The sequence below is a fragment of the Pongo pygmaeus genome, chromosome 21 (assembly GCF_028885625.2).
Source record: "Pongo pygmaeus isolate AG05252 chromosome 21, NHGRI_mPonPyg2-v2.0_pri, whole genome shotgun sequence".
Taxonomy (NCBI): Eukaryota; Metazoa; Chordata; class Mammalia; order Primates; family Hominidae; genus Pongo; species Pongo pygmaeus.
Window position 1 is genome coordinate 48,368,423 of NC_072394.2, and position 21,709 is coordinate 48,390,131.

The 21,709-nt window shown below is 50.9% G+C and overlaps 2 protein-coding genes across 7 annotated transcripts; one reads left to right on the forward strand and one right to left on the reverse strand.

The window, feature by feature from the left end:
- The first annotated feature begins 42 nt into the window (after positions 1–42).
- Positions 43–4,215, forward strand: UBE2C (ubiquitin conjugating enzyme E2 C). 2 transcript variants are annotated; one of them, XM_054468244.2, is made up of 6 exons: positions 55–245; positions 883–910; positions 1,826–1,912; positions 2,672–2,876; positions 2,985–3,044; positions 3,962–4,215. In XM_054468244.2, exons 1-6 carry the CDS (start codon positions 145–147, stop codon positions 4,018–4,020), a joined length of 540 nt encoding a protein of 179 aa, XP_054324219.1. In that variant the 5' UTR covers positions 55–144; the 3' UTR covers positions 4,021–4,215. The 2 variants fall into 2 exon arrangements, with proteins under 2 accessions (XP_063515440.1, XP_054324219.1); XM_063659370.1 differs by lacking the exons at positions 1,826–1,912; positions 2,672–2,876 and adding an exon at positions 2,521–2,671 and having other exon boundaries at positions 43–245.
- A 6,618-nt stretch (positions 4,216–10,833) lies between these two features.
- TNNC2 (troponin C2, fast skeletal type) lies at positions 10,834–21,636 on the reverse strand. 5 transcript variants are annotated; one of them, XM_063659377.1, is made up of 7 exons: positions 21,412–21,636; positions 21,199–21,276; positions 12,403–12,454; positions 12,114–12,257; positions 11,911–12,025; positions 11,610–11,746; positions 10,834–10,999 (listed from the first exon to the last, which is right to left on the reverse strand). In XM_063659377.1, exons 3-7 carry the CDS (start codon positions 12,410–12,412, stop codon positions 10,968–10,970), a joined length of 438 nt encoding a protein of 145 aa, XP_063515447.1. In that variant the 5' UTR covers positions 12,413–12,454; positions 21,199–21,276; positions 21,412–21,636; the 3' UTR covers positions 10,834–10,967. The 5 variants fall into 5 exon arrangements, with proteins under 5 accessions (XP_063515447.1, XP_063515449.1, XP_063515448.1 ...); XM_063659379.1 differs by adding an exon at positions 19,036–19,153 and having other exon boundaries at positions 21,199–21,636; XM_063659378.1 differs by adding an exon at positions 19,036–19,157 and having other exon boundaries at positions 21,199–21,636.
- Between the last annotated feature and the right edge of the window lie 73 nt (positions 21,637–21,709).

Here is a 21,709-nt window from a genome sequence, read left to right on the forward strand (position 1 = left end):
CCATTGGCTGGATCAAACCCAAGCGAGCCACTGATTGGTCGACGCCTCCAGAGGGTTACAATTCAAACGCGGGCGGGCGGGCCTGCAGCCCTGCAGTTGCAGTCGTGTTCTCCGAGTTCCTGTCTCTCGGCCAACGCCGCCCGGATGGCTTCCCAAAACCGCGACCCAGCCGCCACTAGCGTCGCCGCCGCCCGTAAAGGAGCTGAGCCCAGCGGGGGCGCCGCCCGGGGTCCCGTGGGCAAAAGGTGAGCGATGCGGCGTTCCACTCGCCGGGCCTGCGGTGCCCTAGACATTGGTGCGCAGAGCAAAGATTTCTAGGACTCCCCCCGCCGCCACCTCCTGGAGCGGGAGATCTGCGGGTGCAGGAGAACACGCCAGGAGCTCGGGGCCTGGCATTCCCCTGGGCATGGGTGCCGAGGGCGGAGACTTCGGGACTCCCACCTCCTTGCGCGGGTGAGATTTGAGAGATGGGGGACACGCCAGGAGCTCAGACCGCTCTTTGAGACTCTCCCGAAGGAGAATGAGGGGTAGGGGCGCTGCCAGCCTCCTTCCCGGGTGGGCCTAGATGAAGACGCGCAAGGACCCTCGTGACTTGGCAGAGACAGGGGAAGGGAGAAGTTGAGTCGGGCAAGGAAGAGATGCCAAAGCCTGGGGAATTAAGAACATGCCAGAATCATCCCCAGGGAGTCTGGAATTAGGGAGGGTGAGGACTCGCTAGGATCGTCCTGTGGATCTGGTGAGTGTACCCTGAGCTGAGCCTGACCTTGTTGATGTGGGGAGCCTCCATGACGGCTCCCCCTGAGATTCAGATGGGAGAAGATGCACCATCTGGAGGCCTGGCCCATCCAGACTCCCAGATAACCCCGAATACTCTTTTTGCAGGCTACAGCAGGAGCTGATGACCCTCATGGTGAGTGACTAAGTGCCCAGAATCCCAGCCTTCCATCCAATTTTCAGTAGCCTCCTTTCTTCCGTCAGCGTTTTTGCTAGACATAGGGGTCAAATAGAAATGTAATTTGCTCCCTCCTGGGAAGAAGTTCATACACCCCACCTACACCATTTCTTCCAGCAGTCCCTCCTCCCAATTCCATTCCCCAACACGAAGTTATCTCTAAAACACTTCCCTGAAGTCATACAAGACCCTCCCTGTCCAGTGTGTCCCTACTTCCTAGCCCCAACCAAGTTTTACCCACACCCAACTCCCCGCCCTTCTTGGTATTTCTAGCCTATGAATTTGGTTGCTTTATTTTGGATCAGAGTGATGAGATTAAGGGGAGGCTGGGCGAGGTAGCTCACACCTTATAATCCCAACACTTTAAGGGGCTAAGGTGGGCGGATCACTTGAGGTCAGGAGTTCCAGACCAGCCTGGCCAACATTGCAAAACCCCGCCTCTACTAAAAATATAAAAACTATCCAGGCGTGGTGATGCATGCCTGTAATTTCAGCTACTCGGGAGGCTGAGGCACGAGAATCATTTGAACCATGGAGACAGAGGTTGTGGTGAGCCGAGCTCACCACTGCACTCCACCCTGGGCGACAGAGTGTGTGTGTGTGTGTCTGTCTCTGTCTCTCTATCTCTCTCTCTCTCTCTCTCTCTCTCTCTCTCTATATATATATATATATATATATATATATATATATTTAAATATATATTTTTTTAGTAGAGATGGGATAACCCCATCTATATCTCATATATATACACATATATGTGTGTGTGTGTGTGTATGTGTATATATATATGAGATTAAGGGGAAAGCTCACCCACTGACCTTTGCTATGCTCAAAAGTGTACTCTACATTCCAGCAAATGTGTTTTCTCCCCAGATGTCTGGCGATAAAGGGATTTCTGCCTTCCCTGAATCAGACAACCTTTTCAAATGGGTAGGGACCATCCATGGAGCAGCTGGAACAGTAAGTGTAGGGCTGGGATGGGTGAGTGAGTCTGGGGAAAGGTGGGAGGTGAGATCCAAGTGCGAGCTCTGCTTCAAGCCTTTGGCAGAGCAAGATACTCCTCCTGTGACTGTTCGTATTCTCTGAGCCGTGTGGCCTTGTTCTTTGCCTCTGTGCAATAAGAGGGTGGGTTTAAAGCAGGGCTGTCTATCTTAGATGTTTACAGGGGGACAGACAGGAAGGACATGGATGAAGTGAGGACTTTGGCCAATAGGAGGGCACAGCTCTCAAGAAGACAGCTTCCCATTGCTGCAGATCAGGTTTAAGATGAGTCAGAAGTCCGAATCTGTGCCAAATCTCCTAATTTTTACATATTAGCAACTAATATTCTAATTGAACTATAGCACAGGATGCCAATTTACAATCCTTAGACCAAAGAATCACTGATGTCTCCACCAGATAAGAGGAAAGCATCAGGCTAGGCACGGTGGCTCTCACCTGTAATCCCAGCACTTTGGGAGGCTGAGGCAGGCAGATCACATGAGCCCAGGAGTTTGAGGCCGGCCTGGGCAACATGGTGAAACCCTGTCTCTAAAATAAAAACTAAACTAAAAAAACTTTTTAAAAAGGCAGTGGGGAGTATCAGAACCAGCTCAACAGTTTGTCTACTGTCTGCTCCCAGAGAAACTCAAGATTCTAGCAAGCCCTTTGCGTGGGGCTTGGGTTGGGATATGAGGCTGCTGCTGGAGCTTACTCTGCGTCTGTTTCTCCAAATGCCAGGTATATGAAGACCTGAGGTATAAGCTCTCGCTAGAGTTCCCCAGTGGCTACCCTTACAATGCGCCCACGGTGAAGTTCCTCACGCCCTGCTATCACCCCAACGTGGACACCCAGGGTAACATATGCCTGGACATCCTGAAGGAAAAGTGGTCTGCCCTGTATGACGTCAGGACCATTCTGCTGTCCATCCAGAGCCTTCTAGGAGGTGACTTTAGAGACCACCCCTCCCCTCCATGCAACTTGGGAACCTGTCAGGACTCCCTGAGGTCAGCCTCTTCTACCCCGTTGACCTTCTCTTTCTCTCCACCCACAGAACCCAACATTGATAGTCCCTTGAACACGCATGCTGCCGAGCTCTGGAAAAACCCCACAGGTGAGTCCTCAGTCCTTGAGCCCAGGGTGATCCCTCCCCCAACCTTCAAAGGCTCCCTCAAACAAAAGGAGCCCAGTGACTTGGGACCGGGTTGGTTGGGGCAGGGTGGAGTGTTGGCAGCAACCCACTTCTGCTTCTGCCCCAGTGCTCCTATTTGCTATAAAGTAGCAATTGTTTTATAGCAGAATAAAAATGTTTGGCTATAAATAATTTTGGGAAATTACTGGGGAGACCAAGGCAGGAGGATAGCTTGAGGCCAGGAATTCGAGGTTACAGTGGACTATGATCACAACACTGCTCTCCTCCCTAGACAACAGAGTGAGACCCTGTCTCAAAAAGGGGGAAGGTGGGATTAACCCCTTCTGTATTAATGCAGGTTAAGAGGTTGCTTAGTAGAGTGCCTTGCCTGTGCCCTCCAGTCTCACTGGAAGCAAGCCCTTCCAGGAGAGCTGCCTGGATGGGTAGTGCAGGGAGAATGCCGGGCTGGGAAACCAGCCCCTCCTCCACCTCCTCCAACCTTTGCATCCCTGATCCAGCTGCCTCTTGCCCACCTTAATTTATCCTGGGCCAGGCACAGTGGCTCATGCCTGTAATCCCAGCACTTGGGGAGGCCGAGATGGGTGGATCACATGAGGTCAGGAGTTTGAGACCAGACTGGCCAACATGGTGAAACCCCGTCTCTACTAAATACAAAAATTAACCAGGTATGGTGGTAGGCGCCTGTAGTCCCAGCTACTCGGGAAGCTGAGGCGAGAGAATCACTTGAATCTAGGAAGCAGAGGTTGCAGTGAGCAGACATCGTGCTATTGTACTCCAGCTTGGTCAATAGAGCGAGACTCCATCTCAAAAATAATAAATGGCAAAGATTAACTCATCCTGTCTCCATCACTCACTGAGACCTGCCTGTTCTCTTCCAGCTTTTAAGAAGTACCTGCAAGAAACCTACTCAAAGCAGGTCACCAGCCAGGAGCCCTGACCCAGGCTGCCCAGCCCGTCCTTGTGTCGTCTTTTTAATTTTTCCTTAGCTGGTCTGTCCTTTTTGTGATTTCTGTATAGGACTCTGTATCTTGAGCTGTGGTATTTTTGTTTTGTTTTTGTCTTTTAAATTAAGCCTCGGTTGAGCCCTTGTGATGTATATTAAATAAATGCATTTTTGTCCTTTTTTAGACAAGTTGTTGCGTTGTAATTTCACTAGGGTTGGAGGTACTCAGGGTAGGCAGAGGTGGAACTTAAGGATGTGAGGCCAAGCAGTGGGGTGACAAAGATTTATTCCCTTGTACCTTATTTTATGACTCTGCATCTGTTTCTTCATCTATAAAATGAGTGTCACAATAATGCCTCCTGTCTATGGAGTCGGTGATGTGTACCAGCAATGTTGGTGAATGTTGGAGCTCCCTCAGGTGTGTTGCAGATGAGGCTGAGCCAGACCTTAGGCTGAAACCTACTCCTATAGCTGTAGAAGGAACAAGCGTGTGTGTTGGGGGGGGATCCCAACACACAGCCACCCATGTTCTGTCCTGAAGAAGAATGCTCAGGTCACCCTAAGCAGGTCCAGGGCCTGGGAAGACAGCCAGGAAAAAAGCCCCTTCCCTGGCAGGACTCAGGTCTGAGCTCTGGTCTCCAGGCTCTAGCCCAGGTCTCCTGTGGAGCTCCACCTCCAAGGGGCACAGTCACCACCTGCTGCATATCCCCCAGCGAGCCCCCAGCCCCTTGGGCTGCCTCTTTCCCCGGCCTGATGAAGGCTCCAGTCTTTGAGCCCCTAGGAGGAAACACCCCTGCTGACCAGCTGGGTCCCCGCAAGGGTTGGCAGGTGGAAGAGTAGGTTGAAGTGATAGGGCCCCCATAAAGCCCTTCAGGAAGATCTCCAAGGTAGATAAGCAGCATCCAGATGTGCTCCGACCTTGCACCCAACTCCTTCAGGTCTGTTAGCAGCTGGTTGGTTGTGCAAGCCTGAAGCGGGAGGGGTTGGGATTGGAAGTTGGGTCCCTTCATGTCTATAATTGTGCTCTTAGGTCTCTCCTCTTGGGTTTTTTCTTAATCTAACATGCATACAAATACACTTGGGATCTTGTTAAATTAAAATCTTTTCTGTAGGTGTGAAGTGGAGCCTAAGATCCAGTCTGTTTATTTATTTTGGTTTCTAAATAGTTTCCAAGTGATGTCATTGCTGCGGTCTGGTTAAGAACAAAATTTAGAGCAATGTTCTTAGAATGTGGTCCTTCCAGCAGCAGCAGCATCACCCAGAACTTGTTAGGCAAATTCTTGACCCCAAACTGCCCTCCAGGTTCTGAAGGTCTCCCAAGGTTGAAAATCACTAGGTTAGCAGATACTGGAGAAAACCAGAGCTCAGAACCTGGCACTAAATTAGTCAATATATGCTGGCCAGGGCCGGGTGTGGTGGCTCACTGCCTGTAATCCTAGCACTTTGGGAGGCGGAGGCAGGAGGATTGATTGCTTGAACTTAAGAATTCAAGAACAGTCTGGGCAACACAGTGAGACCCCTGTCTCAAATAATAAATTTTGAAAAAAGCTTTTTTTTTTTTTTTTTTTTTTTAGACGGAGTCTCACTCTGTTGCCCAGGCTGGAGTGCAGTGGCGCTATCTCTGCTCACCGCAAGCTCCGCCTCCCGGGTTCACGCCATTCTCCTGCCTCAGCCTCCCGAGTAGCTGGGACTACAGGCACCCGCCATGACGCCTGGCTAATTTTTTTGTATTTTTAGTAGAGACGGGGTTTCACTGTGTTGGCCAGGATGGTCTCGATCTCCTGACCTCGTGATCCGCCCACCTCCGCCTCCCAAAGTGCTGAGATTACAGGCGTGAGCCTCAAATAATAAATTTTAAAAGAAAAATAAATAAATCCTGGCCGGGCCTGGTGGTTCACATGTGGAATCTCAACATCTTGGGAGGCCAAGGTGGGAGGATCACTTGGGGCCAGAAATTCAAGGTTATAGTAAGCTATCACTCCAGCCTAGTCAGCAGAGTAAGACCTTATCGCTAAAAGAAATGTTTCGAATGCTAACTGTGGTGGATGTGTTTTTGTCTGCCATGTGGTCCTTGCTCATGGTGTTTGGTATCCTAGATGGCCACATGGCCTGCCTTGGGCCAGTCACAGGTCTAAACTGTAGTTCAGATTCAACTGGTGTTCTCTGGAATTAATCACTGGGAGAGAGTAAAGTTATTTTACTAATGGGGTTGCTAAAAGAGAAGGGGGTCCAGTCTCAGCTGCTGGGGGAGCCCGCTGCGGACGGAAGAAAGCCAAGTAGAGTCAAACAGCTGGGAGTTGGAGAGATGACATTAACTGAGACTCTGGCCTCCAGTTCACTCTTTGCCATCCCAGTTCGGTGAACTAACAAATCCCTTTGTGGTTTAAGTCCGTTTGATTTAGATTTCTGGCACTTGCAACAAAAAGAAGCCTAGTCAGGAAGTATTTGAATTTCTGATTATTATGATTCTCATTTTATTGAATTCCTACAAGATAAAGGCCCTCTGCTTGGGGCTGGGGACAAAACAGGGAAAATAACACAGCTCTGCCCTTAAAGAGGCTGGAGTTTAGGGGATAGACAGGCCTATCAACAGCAGGGACTGGGCAATAAGTGCCATACAGCCCAGTGATTAAGCTCAGACCAGTCTGGGCATGGTGGCTCATGCCTGTAATCCCAGCACTTTGGGAGGCCAAAGCGTGTGGATCACCTGAGGTCAGGAGTTTGAGACCACCCTGACCAACATAGTGAAACCCCGTTTCTACTAAAAATACAAAAAATTGGCCAGGCATGGTGGCGAGTGCCTGTAATCCCAGCTACTCAGGAGGCTGAGGCAGGAGAATCACTTGAACCTGGGAGGCGGAGATTGCAGTCAGCCAAGGTCGCCCATTGCACTCCATTCTGGGCAACAAGAGCAAGACTCCATCTCAAAAAAAAGAAAAGAAAAAGAAAAGAAAAGAAAAAGAAAAAAAAAGCTCAGACCAGGGAAGCAGAACTATTTCAGGATCCTGGCTCCACCTCCATGTTGCCCGCAAACATGTAGGCAGTTACATTTAACCTCTCCGTAAAATGAAAATACTGGTACCTACCTCATAAGACAGTGGAAGGACCTTAGAACAATGCCTGGCACATAGTAAGCACTCAATAAATGTTGGGTGCTGAACTCACATATTGCTATGAAAGTTCACAGGTGGAGCACCCAATAGAATAGGAGGGTCAGGGAAAGGTTTTTGGAGAAGAGAATTGAGCCCTGAGGGAGATGCACATTCCTTGGATAGGAAGAAGTTCAGGAGTATGTCAGGAGAGGAATACAGAGCTGGGCATGGTGGCTCACGCTTATAATCCCAGCACTTTGCGAGGCCGAGGCAGGTGGATTACCTGAGCTCAGGAATTCAAGACCACCCTGGCCAACATGGTGAAACCCCATCTCTACTAAAAATATAAAAATTAGCCGGGCATGGTGGCAGGCGCCTGTAGTCTCAACTACTCAGGAGGCTGAGGTAGGAGAATCGCTTGAACTCGGGAGGCGGGGGTTGCAGTGAGCTGAGATCACGCCACTGCTCTCCAGCCTGGCTGACAAGCGCAAAACTCTGTCTCAAAAAAAAAGAATACAGGATGGGGAAGTCACATAGATGTCAAGTCATGATAGGCTGGAAGGCCATATTAAGGTACTTGGGCTAGCCTGGGTAACAAAGTGAGACTCCATCTCTACAAAAAATAAAATAACTAGGGGCTGAGAAGGGAGAATCACTTGTGCCTAGGAGTTCGAGGCTGCAGTGAGCTATAATTGTGCCACTGCACTTCAGCCTGTGTGATAGGGAGATTCAGTCTCTTAAAAAAAAAAAAAAAAAAAAAAAAAAACTTGGACTTTATCTTGAGGCAACAGCCAGCTAATGAAGCCTTGAGCAGGGCAGTGACATGATCAGATTTGTTTTTATTTATTTATTTATTTATTTATTTTTTGAGACGGAGTTTCACTCTTGTTGCCCAGGCTAGAGTGCAATGGTACGATATCGGCTCACCGCAACCTCTGGCTCCTGGGTTCAAGCGATTCTCCTTCCTCAGCCTCCCAAGTAGCTGGAATTACAGGCATGTGCCACCACACCTGGTTAATTTTGTATTTTTGGTAGAGACGGGGTTTCTCCATGTTGGTCAGGCTGGTCTCAAACTCCCGACCTCAGGTGATCCACCTGCTTTGGCCTCCCAAAGTACTAGGATTACAGGCATGAGCCACCACGCCTGGCCTATGTTATTTTTTAAGTCAGAGTCTCACTCTGTCACCCAGGCTGGAGTGCAGTGGCGCGATCTTGGCTCACTGCAACTTCCGCCTCTTGGGTTCCAGCGATTCTCCTGCCTCAGCCTCCCAAATAGCTAAGATTACAGGCATGTGTCTGGCTAATTTTTATATTCTTAGTACAGGGGGGTTTTTCCATGTTGGCCAGGCTGGTCTCAAACTCCTGGCCTCAAGTGATCTGCCTGCCTCGGCCTCCCAAAGTGCTGGGATTACAGGCGTAAGCCACAGCACCCAGCCTCTGTCTCTATTTTAAAATATGTATATATTTCAAAAAAAAAAAAAAGATATCCAGATAGAACCAATAACAGGTAGATGGCATCAGAGTTAAGAGCCTTGCTCCCGTGCACACCACATAGCACATGGCGATACTACCTAGGTTATTATCTGGGTGCCTGTGTACTTCACCTCCCTAGGCCTTAGTTTTCCAACTGTAAAATGGAGATAACAACATCTGCCTCTAGGGATGTTATGTGAGTGAATGAGACAATGTCTGTAAGACACAGTATACAGTAGGCACTCAGTAAATAGTAATTATTACCAAACCCCAGCACTGATCCTGGCTGGAAATAAAAACAGAAAAACACGAATAGGACAAAAGAGGAAGAGAAAAAGACAGATGGAGAGGAAGAACTAAAGCAATGAGTAAGGTAACAATAGAGGCTGGGCACGGTGGCTCAGGCCTATAATCCCAACACTTTGGGAGGCCAAGGTGAGAGGATTCTTTGAGCTCAAGAGTTCGAGACCAGCCTGGGCAACATAGTGAGACCCCATCTCTGCTAAAAATAACAAAAACTAGTGGGGAGGGGTCACCCATTTATAGTCCCAGCTACTCGGGAGGCTGAGACAGGAGGATCGCTTGAGCCCAGGAGGTCAAGGCTGCAGTGAGCTGTGATCACCTACTGCACTCCACCTGGGCAACAGAGCAAGACCCTGTCTCATTTAAAAAACAAAACAGAAGGCCGGATGTGGTGGCTCATGCCTGTAATCCCAGCACTTTGGGAGGCTGAGGCAGGCAGATCACCTGAGGTCAGGAGTTCAAGAGCAGCCCGGCCAACACGGCGAAACCTGGTCTCTACTAAAAATACAAAAATTAGCCAGGCATGGTGGTGGACACCTGTAATCCCAGCTACTCAGGAGGCTGAGGCAGGAGAATTGCTTGAACCCAGGAGGCGGAGGTTGCAGTGAGCCGAGATCGTGCCACTGCACTCCAGCCTGGATGACAAGAGCAAAACTCTGTTAAAAAGAAAAAAAATGCTTGCTATGTGCCAGGCACTGCTGTAAGCACTTTGCACACACTAACTTCTTCTCACAACCCCGTGTGTACTATCATTATCCCCACTTTACAGATGAGGAAACTGTGGCACAGAGTGGTTTAGTTTGTCACAGGCAGTGAGCACTCACACACAGGCATTCTGTCTCTAAAGCTAAACTACCCCTACACTTCATTAGCTGTGATCTGATACCTGTTGTATACAAATCGCTATGGCAGCAAATAGCCAGTGAGGGCAAGGTTCAAGGGAGGAGATGGTATCTGAGCTGGGTCTTGTAGGTTGAAGAATCTGCCAGCTTATAAGAAGGACAAGGGCATTCCAGGGAGGGCAAACAGCATGTGCAAAGTACCAAGGGCTTGAAAATGCACCCCAGGTCCATATCAGGAATACATTGCCCAGTGTGACTGCAGCCCTGTGAGGACTATGGGAAGAAAGAGAGGGAGGGAAGGAATTTGGCTCTCATTGTAGAAGCAGTGAGGAGCCTTGAACTACTTTCAACAGGGCAGTGGCCAAGTCAGATATTTTAGTTCGCTGGTGCTGATGGCCCTCTGTAGAGCGCACTGGCAGAGACTGGGTGGAGGCAGGAATCTTGGGTCAAATGATGAAATCAGAATCTCCTTGGTGGTCCTCCACCCTCCCCTACCACCACCAGTACAAAGCGAGGAGTAAGCACTTGGAAGAGCAGAGGAAGTAAAAGGTTGAGCAGAAACATTGCTGCCTGGCACGGATGGGCACCTACTTCCCCTCTCCCCAGCTAGGGAGTCTGCAGAAGGTGGCAGCCATGACAATATCTAAGATGCAAACGTTCCAGAAAAGAAGGATGGTGGGGAAGTGAGGGAGCTTCCCGGCTCCCCAGGGTTCTATCCTCTCCCACCCCCTCACCCTACCTGCCGTCCCGGGACCCCTCCGCAGTCCGCCGGCTCACCCTGACTCAACTCCAAGACCCTGTGGGCCTCCTGGAGCCTCCACTGCCCTTCCGCCAAGCTGCACACGCCCAGCGCCAGCTGTCGGGAGCCTGCTGCAAACCTGCAGAGCCAGTCAGCGCCATCCGGCGCCGTCCGGACTCGAGCACTCGAGGCCGCCGACTGGGGCTCCGGGGCCCAGCTCCCTTCCACATCCCGCCGCTCTAACAGACTCTCCCGGGGATCCCCAAGGGTGCTCCAGGTGGTGCCAGCTGGGATGGAGCCCTGGACCACAGCCCTTGAGACCTGCTGTCCTCAGTTCTCCCCTTATTCAGGCCACGAGTTTTGGAACATTTGCTTTTATTCCTTCCAGACAAAGACCCACAAGGGGCCGCGCCTCCCTGGTGGGGACCCGGCAGGACAGAGTCTCCCACACCCTAGGGACACGCGATCTTGGAGGAGGCGACTGTCCACTCCTTACTGCACGCCCTCCATCATCTTCAGGAACTCTGCGGGAAAGGAGAGGGAGAGGGTCAGGGGTCCCACTGGGGAGCAGAGGCCAGGCCAGGGCTCCAGCCACACCGAGGGGATGACTTTTTGTTTTTGTTTTTGTTGTGACAGAGTCTCACTCTGTTGCCAAGGTCGCCAAGGTCTGTCGCCCAGGCTAGAGTGCAGTGGCACAATCATAGCTCATTGCAGCCTTGATCTCCTGGGCTCAAGCGATCCTCTCACCTCAGCCCCCAGAGTAACTGGGACCACAGGTGTGCCACCACGCCCGCCTTTTTATTTTATTTTATTTTTTTGTAAACACAGGGTCTCACTATGTTGCCCAGGTTGGTCTCGAACTGTTGGCCTCAAGCAATCCTCCCGCCTCATCCTCCCAAAGTTCTGGGATTTTACAGTCCTGAGCCACCACGCCCCCCTGCCTGGTCATTAATTGATAAACTGCACAGAGTCCTGAAGCGCTTCTATACCTGCCCCCAGGAGACTATGGGGAACTTGGTGAGGTTACGCCCGGCCCAGCCCACAAGGCCAAGGACACTGCACCGGAGCCAGACACCAGTGCCCGCCGTCCTCTGGGGCTCCCACCCGCTCTTCCCAAGCTCCCGTGGCCCTCACCGTCGAAGTCAATGCGGCCGTCGTTGTTCTTGTCGCCGTCTTTCATCAGAGATTCGATCTCCTCGTCCGTCACGTGCTCCCCGGAGGCCCTGAAAATCTCAGCCAGCTCCTCCGGGTCGATGTAGCCGTCTGCATTCCTTCAGGTCCGAGGGACAGGGCAGGGCTCAGGGCCGGGGCGAGCTGCCCTGGCCACCACACTCGACGCCCCGCTTCCGCACTCCCAACCCGGGGAAGCTTCCAGCGCTGCCGGCCGGGTTCTGACTGCTAAGCTCCTCCCTCGGCTCCCGGGCCCCCAGCGCACCTGTCGAAGATGCGGAAGCACTCAGCCAGCTCCTCCTCGCTCTTCCCCTTCGCGTCCTCTTTCATCTGGCGCACCATCATGACCAAGAACTCCTCGAAGTCGATGGTGCCGCTGCCTGCGGGGAGCAGGTGGCGGACTGAGCCTGAGCCCAGCCGCTGCCGCCTCTCCCCACCATCCCCTGCCTCGGAGGGACACCAGCTCACCGTCCTCATCCACCTCCTCGATGATGGCGTCCAGCTCCTCTTTGGTGGGTGTCTGGCCCAACATCCTCATCACCGTGCCCAACTCCTTGACGCTGATGTCCCCACCACCATCAGCATCAAACATGTCAAAGGCAGCCTTGAACTCTGCGAGGGAGGGCGGAGGGCAGAGGGCAGAGGTGAGGCCGGCTGGACTGTCAGTCTCACACCTACCCCCCTCCAACCCTGCCTAGAGGCCAACATGTCCCCAGCATACATCCACCCAGCCCCCAGCCTGCCGCGCCTCACTCACCAGCGATCATCTCCTCGCTGAGGTAGGACCTGGCCTCAGCCTGCTGGTCCGTCTGGGGGAGACACAGAGAAAGTCTGAGCTGAAGAGGCAGCCCCAGGGCAGTTCCTCACCTCAAACCCATTCTTCCCAACCCCCATTCTGTCAGCACCCCTTGGTTCTCCAGAAGAACAACTTCAAACTTGCCACATAATTGTGTGCCCGCACAGCACCCAATCACAGTTTTGTTTTGTCTCGCTCTGTCACACAGGCTGGATGCAGCAGTGTGATCATAGCTCACTGCAGCCTCAACCTCCTAGGGTCAAGCAATCGTCCCACTTCAGCCTCCTGAGTAGCTGGGACTATAGCGTACACCACGCCTAATTTTTAAATTTTTTTGTAGAGACGGGGTCCCACTATATTACCCAGGCTGGTTTTGAACTCCTGGGCTCAAGTGATCCTCCCATCTCAGCCTCCCAAAGTGCTAGGATTACAGGCTTGAGCCACTGTGCCCAGCTTCTGACCCCAGTTTTTGCTTTGTTTGTTTTTGTGACAGTCTCGCCCTGTCGCCCAGGCTGGAGTGCAATGGCATGATCTCGGCTCACTGCAACCTCCACCTCCTGGGTTCAAGCGATTCTCCTCCCTCAGCCTCCCGAGTAGCTGGGATTACAGGCATTTGCCAACACACCCAGCTAATTTTTGTATTTTTAGTAGAGACGAGGTTTCACCATGTTGGCCAGGCTGGTCTTGAACTCCTCACCTCAGGTGATCTGCCCACCTCGGCTTCCCAAAGTGCTGGGATTACAGGCATGAGCCACCATGCCCGGCCTGACCCCAGTTTTTTTGTTTTGTTTTGAGACAGAGTTTTGCTCTTGTTGCCTAGGCTGCAGTGTAATGGCACGATTTTGCTCGCTGCAACAGCAACCGCCACCTCCGGGGTTCAAGCAATTCTTCTCCCTCAGCCTCCCAAGTAGCTGGGATTACAGGCATGCACCACCACGCCCGGCTAATTTTGTATTTTTAGTAGAGATGAGGTTTCTCCATGCTGGTCAGGCTGGTCTCAAACCCCCTACCTTAGGCGATCTGCCTGCCTCGGCTTCCCAAAGTGATGGGATTACAGGCGTGAGCCACCGCACGCAGCCCGTGACCCCAGTTTTGAGAAAAAGAGAGAAGACAACAAATTAAGTCCAAGGCCATCTCACTTTTCAATTGAAGGCCAAGTCCAGAACCCCCCCAGTGACCTTAGGCAAGTCACTTAGCGTGCCTTCATCTTTTCTCTGTAGCTTTTCAGGGATGAGATATCAGGGGTGTGAAAGGGCTTTGTAAAGGGCTAGCACCATTCCAGCACTATTTTCCAGTTTTCTGCAGCTCCTCATGGTGCCCAGTACTTTAATAGTTGCTCAATAAAATGTTTGTTCTCAAATAAATAATAATGCAACACAAGTTATTGAGTACTTGCTGCATGTCAGGCCACAGATCAGGCACTGGGACCACCAAGAAGAGGCAGAGGACACATCATCCCACCCCTCAGAGAACTGGCAGAGTCGGAGGCTGTCAGCTTCCTTCTTAGGATTCAGTCATTGGAGAAAAGGCCCCTCATGTGGGGCTGAATGCGATGGAGGCCTTGACATGAAAATGAGATTTCTGCGGGGGTTTCCAGGTCATATCCAAGCCAGGCCGTCTGGGTCAGAGGCTTTGGAGTGAGACTGGCAGTGAGGACGGGGTGAGGCTTCCAAGGAGCTCTTCAGCCGGCTGGCCGCCCGTGCTCCTCCTTCTCCCCCTCCTTCCTCTCCTCCTCTTTCCCTGTGCCAGGAGGGCAGGCTATTTTTAGTCAGGCATGGGCAACAGCAGCTGGCCTCCAGGATCTAGTTACTCCTTGAAGTGAAGTGGGGAGGGGGATCTCAGACCAAAACAACAGCTCCAAATCAGAAGCCCTCTCTAGGAGAGCAGAGTCTCTCTAACTCTGGTCTGTCATCTTCTGCCCCTTCCCATCATCCTCAGGGATCCCAGAGCCCTGCATCTGAGCAGGCCCCACGCCCTGCCGGCCTCCCGTCTTCTGGAGGAGCCTTTCTTCTCTCCATGATGATAGGAGGGTTTGGCCAGGCTTCTGGCTCACCCCTGCCACTGGCCTGCTGGGTGACTCACTCTGACCCCTCAGAGTCCCCACTGTGTGAAGGAAACAAGCTAAGAGCTCTTCACAGGTCTATGAATGACACTGCTGGAAGTTTCCAAAAGTGAGTAGGCAGTCAGCAAGCCTTGAGGATCAATCTCTGGAATATCCCAGCCCTCCCCTTTCAAGAAAAGTCAAAGGCCTTCCTCCAAGACACCTGGGTTCCAGGAACCTCCATGCTCCAACCTCAAACATCCAAGTTACTGCCCCACAGAGCACCCAGGCCTGGCCTGAAAGAGGTCTAGAGTGCTCCTGCAAGTAAAGGCACAAAGTCCCCTCTTGTCCTTACCATGGTTGCTGGTGACCGGGACTCCTCTGTTGCAGGTCGCCTCCTTTGCACTCCACCACCCAAAGATGACCTGGCCTGCTCTAGCCCCCGGGATTTGTAGGGGCACCCTCCCCTCCCACCTCCCTGCTCCCCAGCACTGGAGACCCTGCCCAATCAGATCCTGGGGTCAGCGAGCCCCACCCCTCCCACAGTCTGAACCCATTACCTAATTTAGCCAAGGGCCCTTGCAGAGAAATTTAAGCCTCCAAGCAGGTGGCAGGCCTTGACGTCCTAGATTCTTGTGAGGAAGGCCTGCCCTGTTCCACCGCCTTGGAGCCCCCCCCCCCCCCCCACCGAGGAAGCACACTGGTTCCAAGATGGTAAGGACAATCAGAGTAGTAAAGAGTGAGGCAGCATGGTAAAATGGGGAGAGTACAAGCCTTGAAGTCCAAAACCCAAGATCCAAGGCCAGCCTCTGCAAGTTGTGTGACCTTGGGCAGGTAGCAATGCCTCTCTGAGCCATTTCTTCATCTGTGGGATTGGATCTCTCTGTGGGGTCTCCCTCACAGAAAGACCATGGTAAATGGGAACCCGGGTATAAGTCACCTAGCTTGTGCCGGGTACACAGGGTTGGTGCTTGGCAAGAGGAATGTCCCGTCTTTGAACCATGGTAAGGGGCAGGGGATAGAAGGAGGAGAAAGTGACAGGTAGGCCACTGTTTACTGAACCCCCACGACGTGCCACACACTGTGCTAAGCATTTTAACGTGATCTCATCTAGTGCTCCTCCTATGAAATAGCAACTATTATTATCCCCATTTGACTGCAGAGCTTTGTAAATTATAAAGGTCTATACTCACTCTGTCACCAAGGCTGATGTGCAGTGGTGCTATTATAGCTCACTGCAGCCTCTATCTCCTGGGCTCAAGTGATTCTCCCACCTCAGCCTCCTGAGTAGCTGGGACTAGAGGTGCACCACCACCTCTGGCTTTTTTTTTTTTTTTTTTTGTATTTTTATAGAGATGGGGTTTCACCCATGTTGCCGAGGCTGGTCTCGAACTCCTAGGCTCAAGGGATCCTTCCACCTTGGCTTCCCAAAGTGCTAGAATTACAGTCATGAGGCACCATGCCCACCCATGTTGATGATTCTTATTATTAATCCCGACTGGAGGGAAGTTGGGACAGACAGTCCTTGGGGCACCTGTCCAGATGGAAAAATGTATGGAGGGATGGAGGAGAGGAGGATGTGCATTTGGAGGAGAAATAATCATTGAAAGCAAAGATCCTTCTCTCAAAGTTACCTTCTCCAGGGAAAGGATGTTTGGATTCACTTTTTTGGGGTAAGGAGTAGGCAGGGGAAGGTTCTTTAAGTGGTAAAAGGGCAGCTGGCCCCTTCCTAGAGCTCAGTGAAGAAATCCGGTCATCTGGGGAGTAAAGGGGTGGGCAGACCAAGTCCAGAGGGTGCCCACCCTGAGAATCCACAAGGTGCAGGCTGGGCACTGGGGAGTAAGCAAACCTTGTGGACAGTGGCTACGTCAACAGAAAGAACACCAAGACAACCGATAGCACGCTCTGGGGCCAGGAAAGGGGGGCTGGACACCAAGGAATGCAGATGGACAGTGGCAACTGGGCTGCCCCCTTCCCCTATATATAGACATTCCCAAGGAAAGCTCAGCAGGGCTGGGCCAAGCCAAATAAGGCCTCCCTCAGGCAGGCAGAGTGCCAAAGGGTGAGATCCATGGGATTACAATTTAGTTTTTATTGTTTTTTGATTTTTTGGGGGTTTTTTGGAGACAGACTCTCACTCTGTCACCCAGGCTGGAATGCAGTGGCACAATCTCGGCTCACTGCAACCTCCGCCTCCTAGGTTCAAGTGATTCTCATGCCTCAGCCTTCTGAGTAGCTAGGATTACAGGCACATACCACTACACCCAGCTAATTTTTGTTTTTGTTTTTTTTTTTTGAGACAGAGTTTTGTTCTTGTTGCCCAGGCTGGAGTGCAATGGTGCAATCTCGGCTCACTACAACCTCCGCCTCTTGGGTTCAAGCGATTCTTCTGCCTCAGCCTCCCGAGTAGCCGGAATTACAGGCATGAGCCACCACACCCAGCTAATTTTGTATTTTTAGTAGAGACAGGGTTTCTCTATGTTGGTCAAGCTGGTCTCAAACTCCCAACCTCAGGTGATCTGCCCACCTCAGCCTCCTAAAGCACTGGGATTACAGGTGTGAGCCACCGCACCCAGCAAATTTTTTATTTTTTGTAGAGACAAGGTTTCATCGGCCGGGCACAGTGGCTCATGCCTGTAATCCCACCACTTTGGGAAGCTGAGATGGGCGGATCACGAGGTCAGGAGATCGAGACCATCCTGGCTAACACGGTGAAACCCCGTCTCTACTAAAAATACAAAAAATTAGCTGGGCATGGTGGTGGGCGCCTGTAGTCCCAGCTACCTGGGAGGCTGAGGCAGGAGAATGGTGTGAACCTGGGAGGCAGAGCTTGCAGTGAGCCGATATCGCGCCACTGCACTCCAGCCTGGGCGACAGAGCGAGACTCTGTCTCAAAAAAAAAAAAAAATTTCATCATGTTGGCCAGGCTGGTCTCGAACTCCTGACCTCAAAGTGATCCGCCTGCCTCAGCCTCCTAAAGTGCTAGGATAACAGGCATGAGCCACTGAGCCCGGCCTTTGTTCTTTTGTTCTTTTGTTTATTCAAGGGAATAGATAAGGCCCAAATTGTAGCCAAGCAAGGTCCCACTGGCCCTTCTATCTCCCTCCTCCTCCCCTCCACATCGTGTTGCTGTCTGCTCTGATCAGACTTTAAAATACTGCTCTAGGCTGGGCACGGTGGCTCATGCCTGTAATCCCAGCATTTTGGGAGGTGCAGGCTGGCAGATCACGAGGTCAGGAGTTTGAGACCATCCTGGCCAGCATGGTGAAACCCTGTCTCTACTAAAAATACAAAAAATTGCTGCTGGGTGTGGTGGCAGGTGCCTGTAGTCCCAGCTACTTGGGAAGCTGAGGCAGAAGAATCACTTTAACCTGGCAGGTGAAGGTTGCACTAAGCCAAGATCATGTCACTGATCTCCAGCCTGGGCGACAAAGGGAGACTGCATCTCAAAAAAAAAAAAAAGGCTACTCTAAACACCATCTTTTATTAAACTTCAGGCCTTTGCACACGCTGTTTTTTTCTGCCAGAAACTCCCATCTTTCCTCTCTTCATCTGTCTACTTCCCTATCATCTTTCTCAGCTCTAACATCACTTCCTTGGGGATCCTTCCTCCCCTGTGTCCAGACCAGGGAGTCCAAGGTGGTCTCCAGTAGTTTCCTCAATCATAGCACTGAGCACACCTTATGCTCACAACCTATTCTATGTTCTACAGATCATCACATTTCCCAGTGCTCAGCACTTGCTATGTAGCAGGTGTTCAACAGATATTATATTCTACATAAGAATAACTGAACTGGATGGTATTTAGTTCAATATAAAGGGGAACTTCCTAATAGTCATAGTTGAACAATAATGGGAACAGACGGCCTCAGGAGGTAATGAGCTCCCTGTCACTGAGTATACCCAAGCAGGAGATAGATGACCACTTCTCAGGGAGGCTGTAGGGAGATATCCATACAGAGTTTAAGAATGGGGACAGTGGCTCACACTTTTAATCCTAGCACATTGGGAAGCTGAGGCAGATGGATCTCTTGAGCCCAGGAGTTCGATACCAGCCTGGGCAACATGGCGAGACCCTGTCTCCAATTAAAAAATTAAAATAAAACAAAGAATGGTGGATGGTGGCTCATGCTTGTAATCCCAGCACATTGGGAGGCAGAGGTAGGAGGATCTCTTCAGGACAGGAGTTCAAGATCAGCCTGGGCAACATGCAACCCCACCTTTACAAAAAACAAAATACTAGCCAGGCATGGTGGGCATATATCTGTAGTCCCAGATACTTGGGAGGCTGAGGTGGGAGAATCACTTGAGCCCAGGAGTTTGAGGCTGCAGTGAGCTATGATGGCACCCCTGCACTCCAGCCTCACAACAGAGTGAGACTGTCTCTGAAAGAAAAGGCCAGGCGCAGTGGCTCATGTCTCTAATCCCAGCACTTTGGGAGGCTGAGGCAGGCGGATCATTTGAGGTCAGGAGTTCGAGACCAGCCTGACCAACATGGTGAAACCCCATCTCTACTAAAAATACAAAAATTAGCCGGGTGTGGTGGCACATACCTATAATTCCAGCTACTTGGGAGGCTGAGGCAGGAAAATCACTTGAACCTAGGAGACGGAGGTTGTAGTGAGCCAAGAGTGTGCCACTGGACTCCAGCCTGGGTGATGGAGTAAGACTCTGTCTCAAATAAATAAATAAATAAATAAAAATAAATAAAAAAGGAAGAAGAAGCAGGAGGAGGAAGAAGGAAGCAAAAAGAAGAAGAAATAATAATAGTGGAGAATGCGCAAACTTCAGATCTCCTAGTTCTGACTGTTTGTATGACCCAGCATAAGCCCTTCCCCTCACTAAGCCTCAGACTACCTATCTGTAAAATGGAGGTGATAGGCCAGATTTCTGAGGGGCCCTCCTGCTCTAACAACCCATGGTTTCATGAAGACCAGCTTTGTGCCCAGACATGTAAGGCACATACCGAAGGACAAGTTATTTTTAACCAATGGTTGGTGAATGAGTGAGTGTTGAATTAATGAATGAAGTATGCCTTTTTTCTCCCAATATCTTGCCCATAAGCCAAATGAAGAGTAATTCGAGGTTTGAAATTGTGCAAACTAGCCAGGCACGGTGGCTCACGCCTGTAATCCCAGCACTTTGGGAGGTAGAGGTGGGCAGATCACTTGAGGCCAGGTGTTCGAGACCAGCCTGGCCAATATGGTGAAACCCCATCTTTACTAAAAATACAAAAATTAGCCGCGTGTGGTGGCACATGCCTGTAGTCCCAGCTACTCAGGAGGCTGAGGCAGGAGAATTGCTTGAACCTGGGAGGCAGAGGTTACAGTGAGCCAAGATTGCATCACTGTACTCCAGCCTGGGCGACAGAGCAAGACTCTGTCTCCCTCTCTAAAAATAAATAAATAAATAAACAAACAAATAAATAAATAAATAAAATTGCACAAACTTAGGCTTAAAATCCCAGCCCCTCTATTTCCCAGATGTGGATCTTGGGGAAGTCACTTTGCCTCAGTTTCTTCATCTTGAAAATGGACCATTAATGTCCAGTTACAGCCTCTTCCCCAGGACGCTGTGAGGGAGAGATGTGACAGTAAAGTGCCTAGAGCAGGATGTAGAAAGTGGACCCTCAGAAAATAAGAACTGGGCCCAGCCTTTCTGCTCACATGGGAGGGCAGGGAGCTGAAATATCTTCTGCTTATTCTAAGGCATTTGCCCCTCCCCTCTCTCCTGTGCCACTCAAAGGCATTTGCCCCGCCCCCTCTCCTGTGCCACTCAAAGGCATTTGCCCCACCCCTCTCTCCTGTGCCACTCAAAGGCATTTGCCCCGCCCCTCTCTCCTGTGCCACTCAAAGGCATTTGCCCCGCCCCCTCTCCTGTGCCACTCAAAGGCATTTGCCCCGCCCCTCTCTCCTGTGCCACTCAGAAAGGGTAGGAGCTACTTTGGAGAGAGTTTGATTTTATTTATTGTATTGTATAACTATCAAAATCTGCCCTAACAACTGATATCTAGGCTTTGTGACAGGAAGCCACAATAACTTTCTCTTGACCTGCAGCTGCCCTGAGAATAAAAGATAAAACAAAGCTGGGGAACCGCTGAGATGATCAGGCCTGCTGCACAGGAAAAGGGCAGTATGCAGCAGGAGACCTGGGCTCCAGGCCCCATACTCAGAGACCTCTGAGGGAGGCAGAGGCAGGTTGATCACTTGAGCACAGGAATTCAAGACCAGCCTGGGCAACATGGCCAAATCCCATCTCTACAAAAAATACAAAAATTACCTCGGTGTGGTGGCGAACGCCTGTAGTCCTAGCTACTGGGGAGGCTGAGGTGGGAGGGATGACCTGAGCCCAGGGAGGCGGAGGTTGCAGTAAGCCGAGATGGTGCCACTGCACTCCAGCCTAGGTAACAGAGTGAGACACCATCTCAAAAGAAGAAAAGAAAGAAAAAGAAAGAAAGAAAAGAAAGAAAAGAAAGAAAAGAAAGAAAGAAAGAAAGAAAGAAAGAAAGAAAGAAAGAAAGAAAGAAAGGAAGGAAGGAAGGAGGAAGGAAGGAGGAAGGAAGGAAGGAAGGAAAGAAAAGAAAGAGAAAGAAAGAGAGAGAAAGAAAGAGAGAGAGAAAGAGAAAGAAAGAAAGAGAGAAAGAGAAAGAAAGAAAGAAACCAACCAACCAACCAACCAACCTCTGGCAAGCTGTGTGGTTAAGCCAAGTAACTCACCCTCTGTGGTCCTCAGTTTCCCTGTTTGCCTACTTCCCATGTGTGAGGTTCAAATCAGATTGTGCAATCCTGTGAACACTGTAGAAACAATAATTATTATGTAAGTGATCATTTCGTCAGCCTTTGCTCTATGCCAGGCACTGGACAAGGGTTCTTACAAGAGCTGCAAAATTAGTTTTAGCAGTATTGTTCCTGTTTTACATATGAGAAAACCTAGGCTCAGCGAGGTCAGATTCCAACCCGAATCACGCATCTTCTCCTGGCCCTTCGTTTTCTCTCGGGAGACATGGCCTCCCTAATATTGCATAATTACTTTGTGAAGTTAAAGAGCGTTGGGTGGAAATGAGTGGGACAGATTGGAGATGACGTGGGTTGGGTGGGAGGATTCAAGGAGGGTACGCGCCTGGCGGGACTGGGATGATTCTGCAGCAGGCCTGGGACTCCCTCAGGCGGACCCAGGATTCCCAAGTCCCTCCTGGAGCCAAGGGCCTGGGATTCTCAGGCGGCTCGG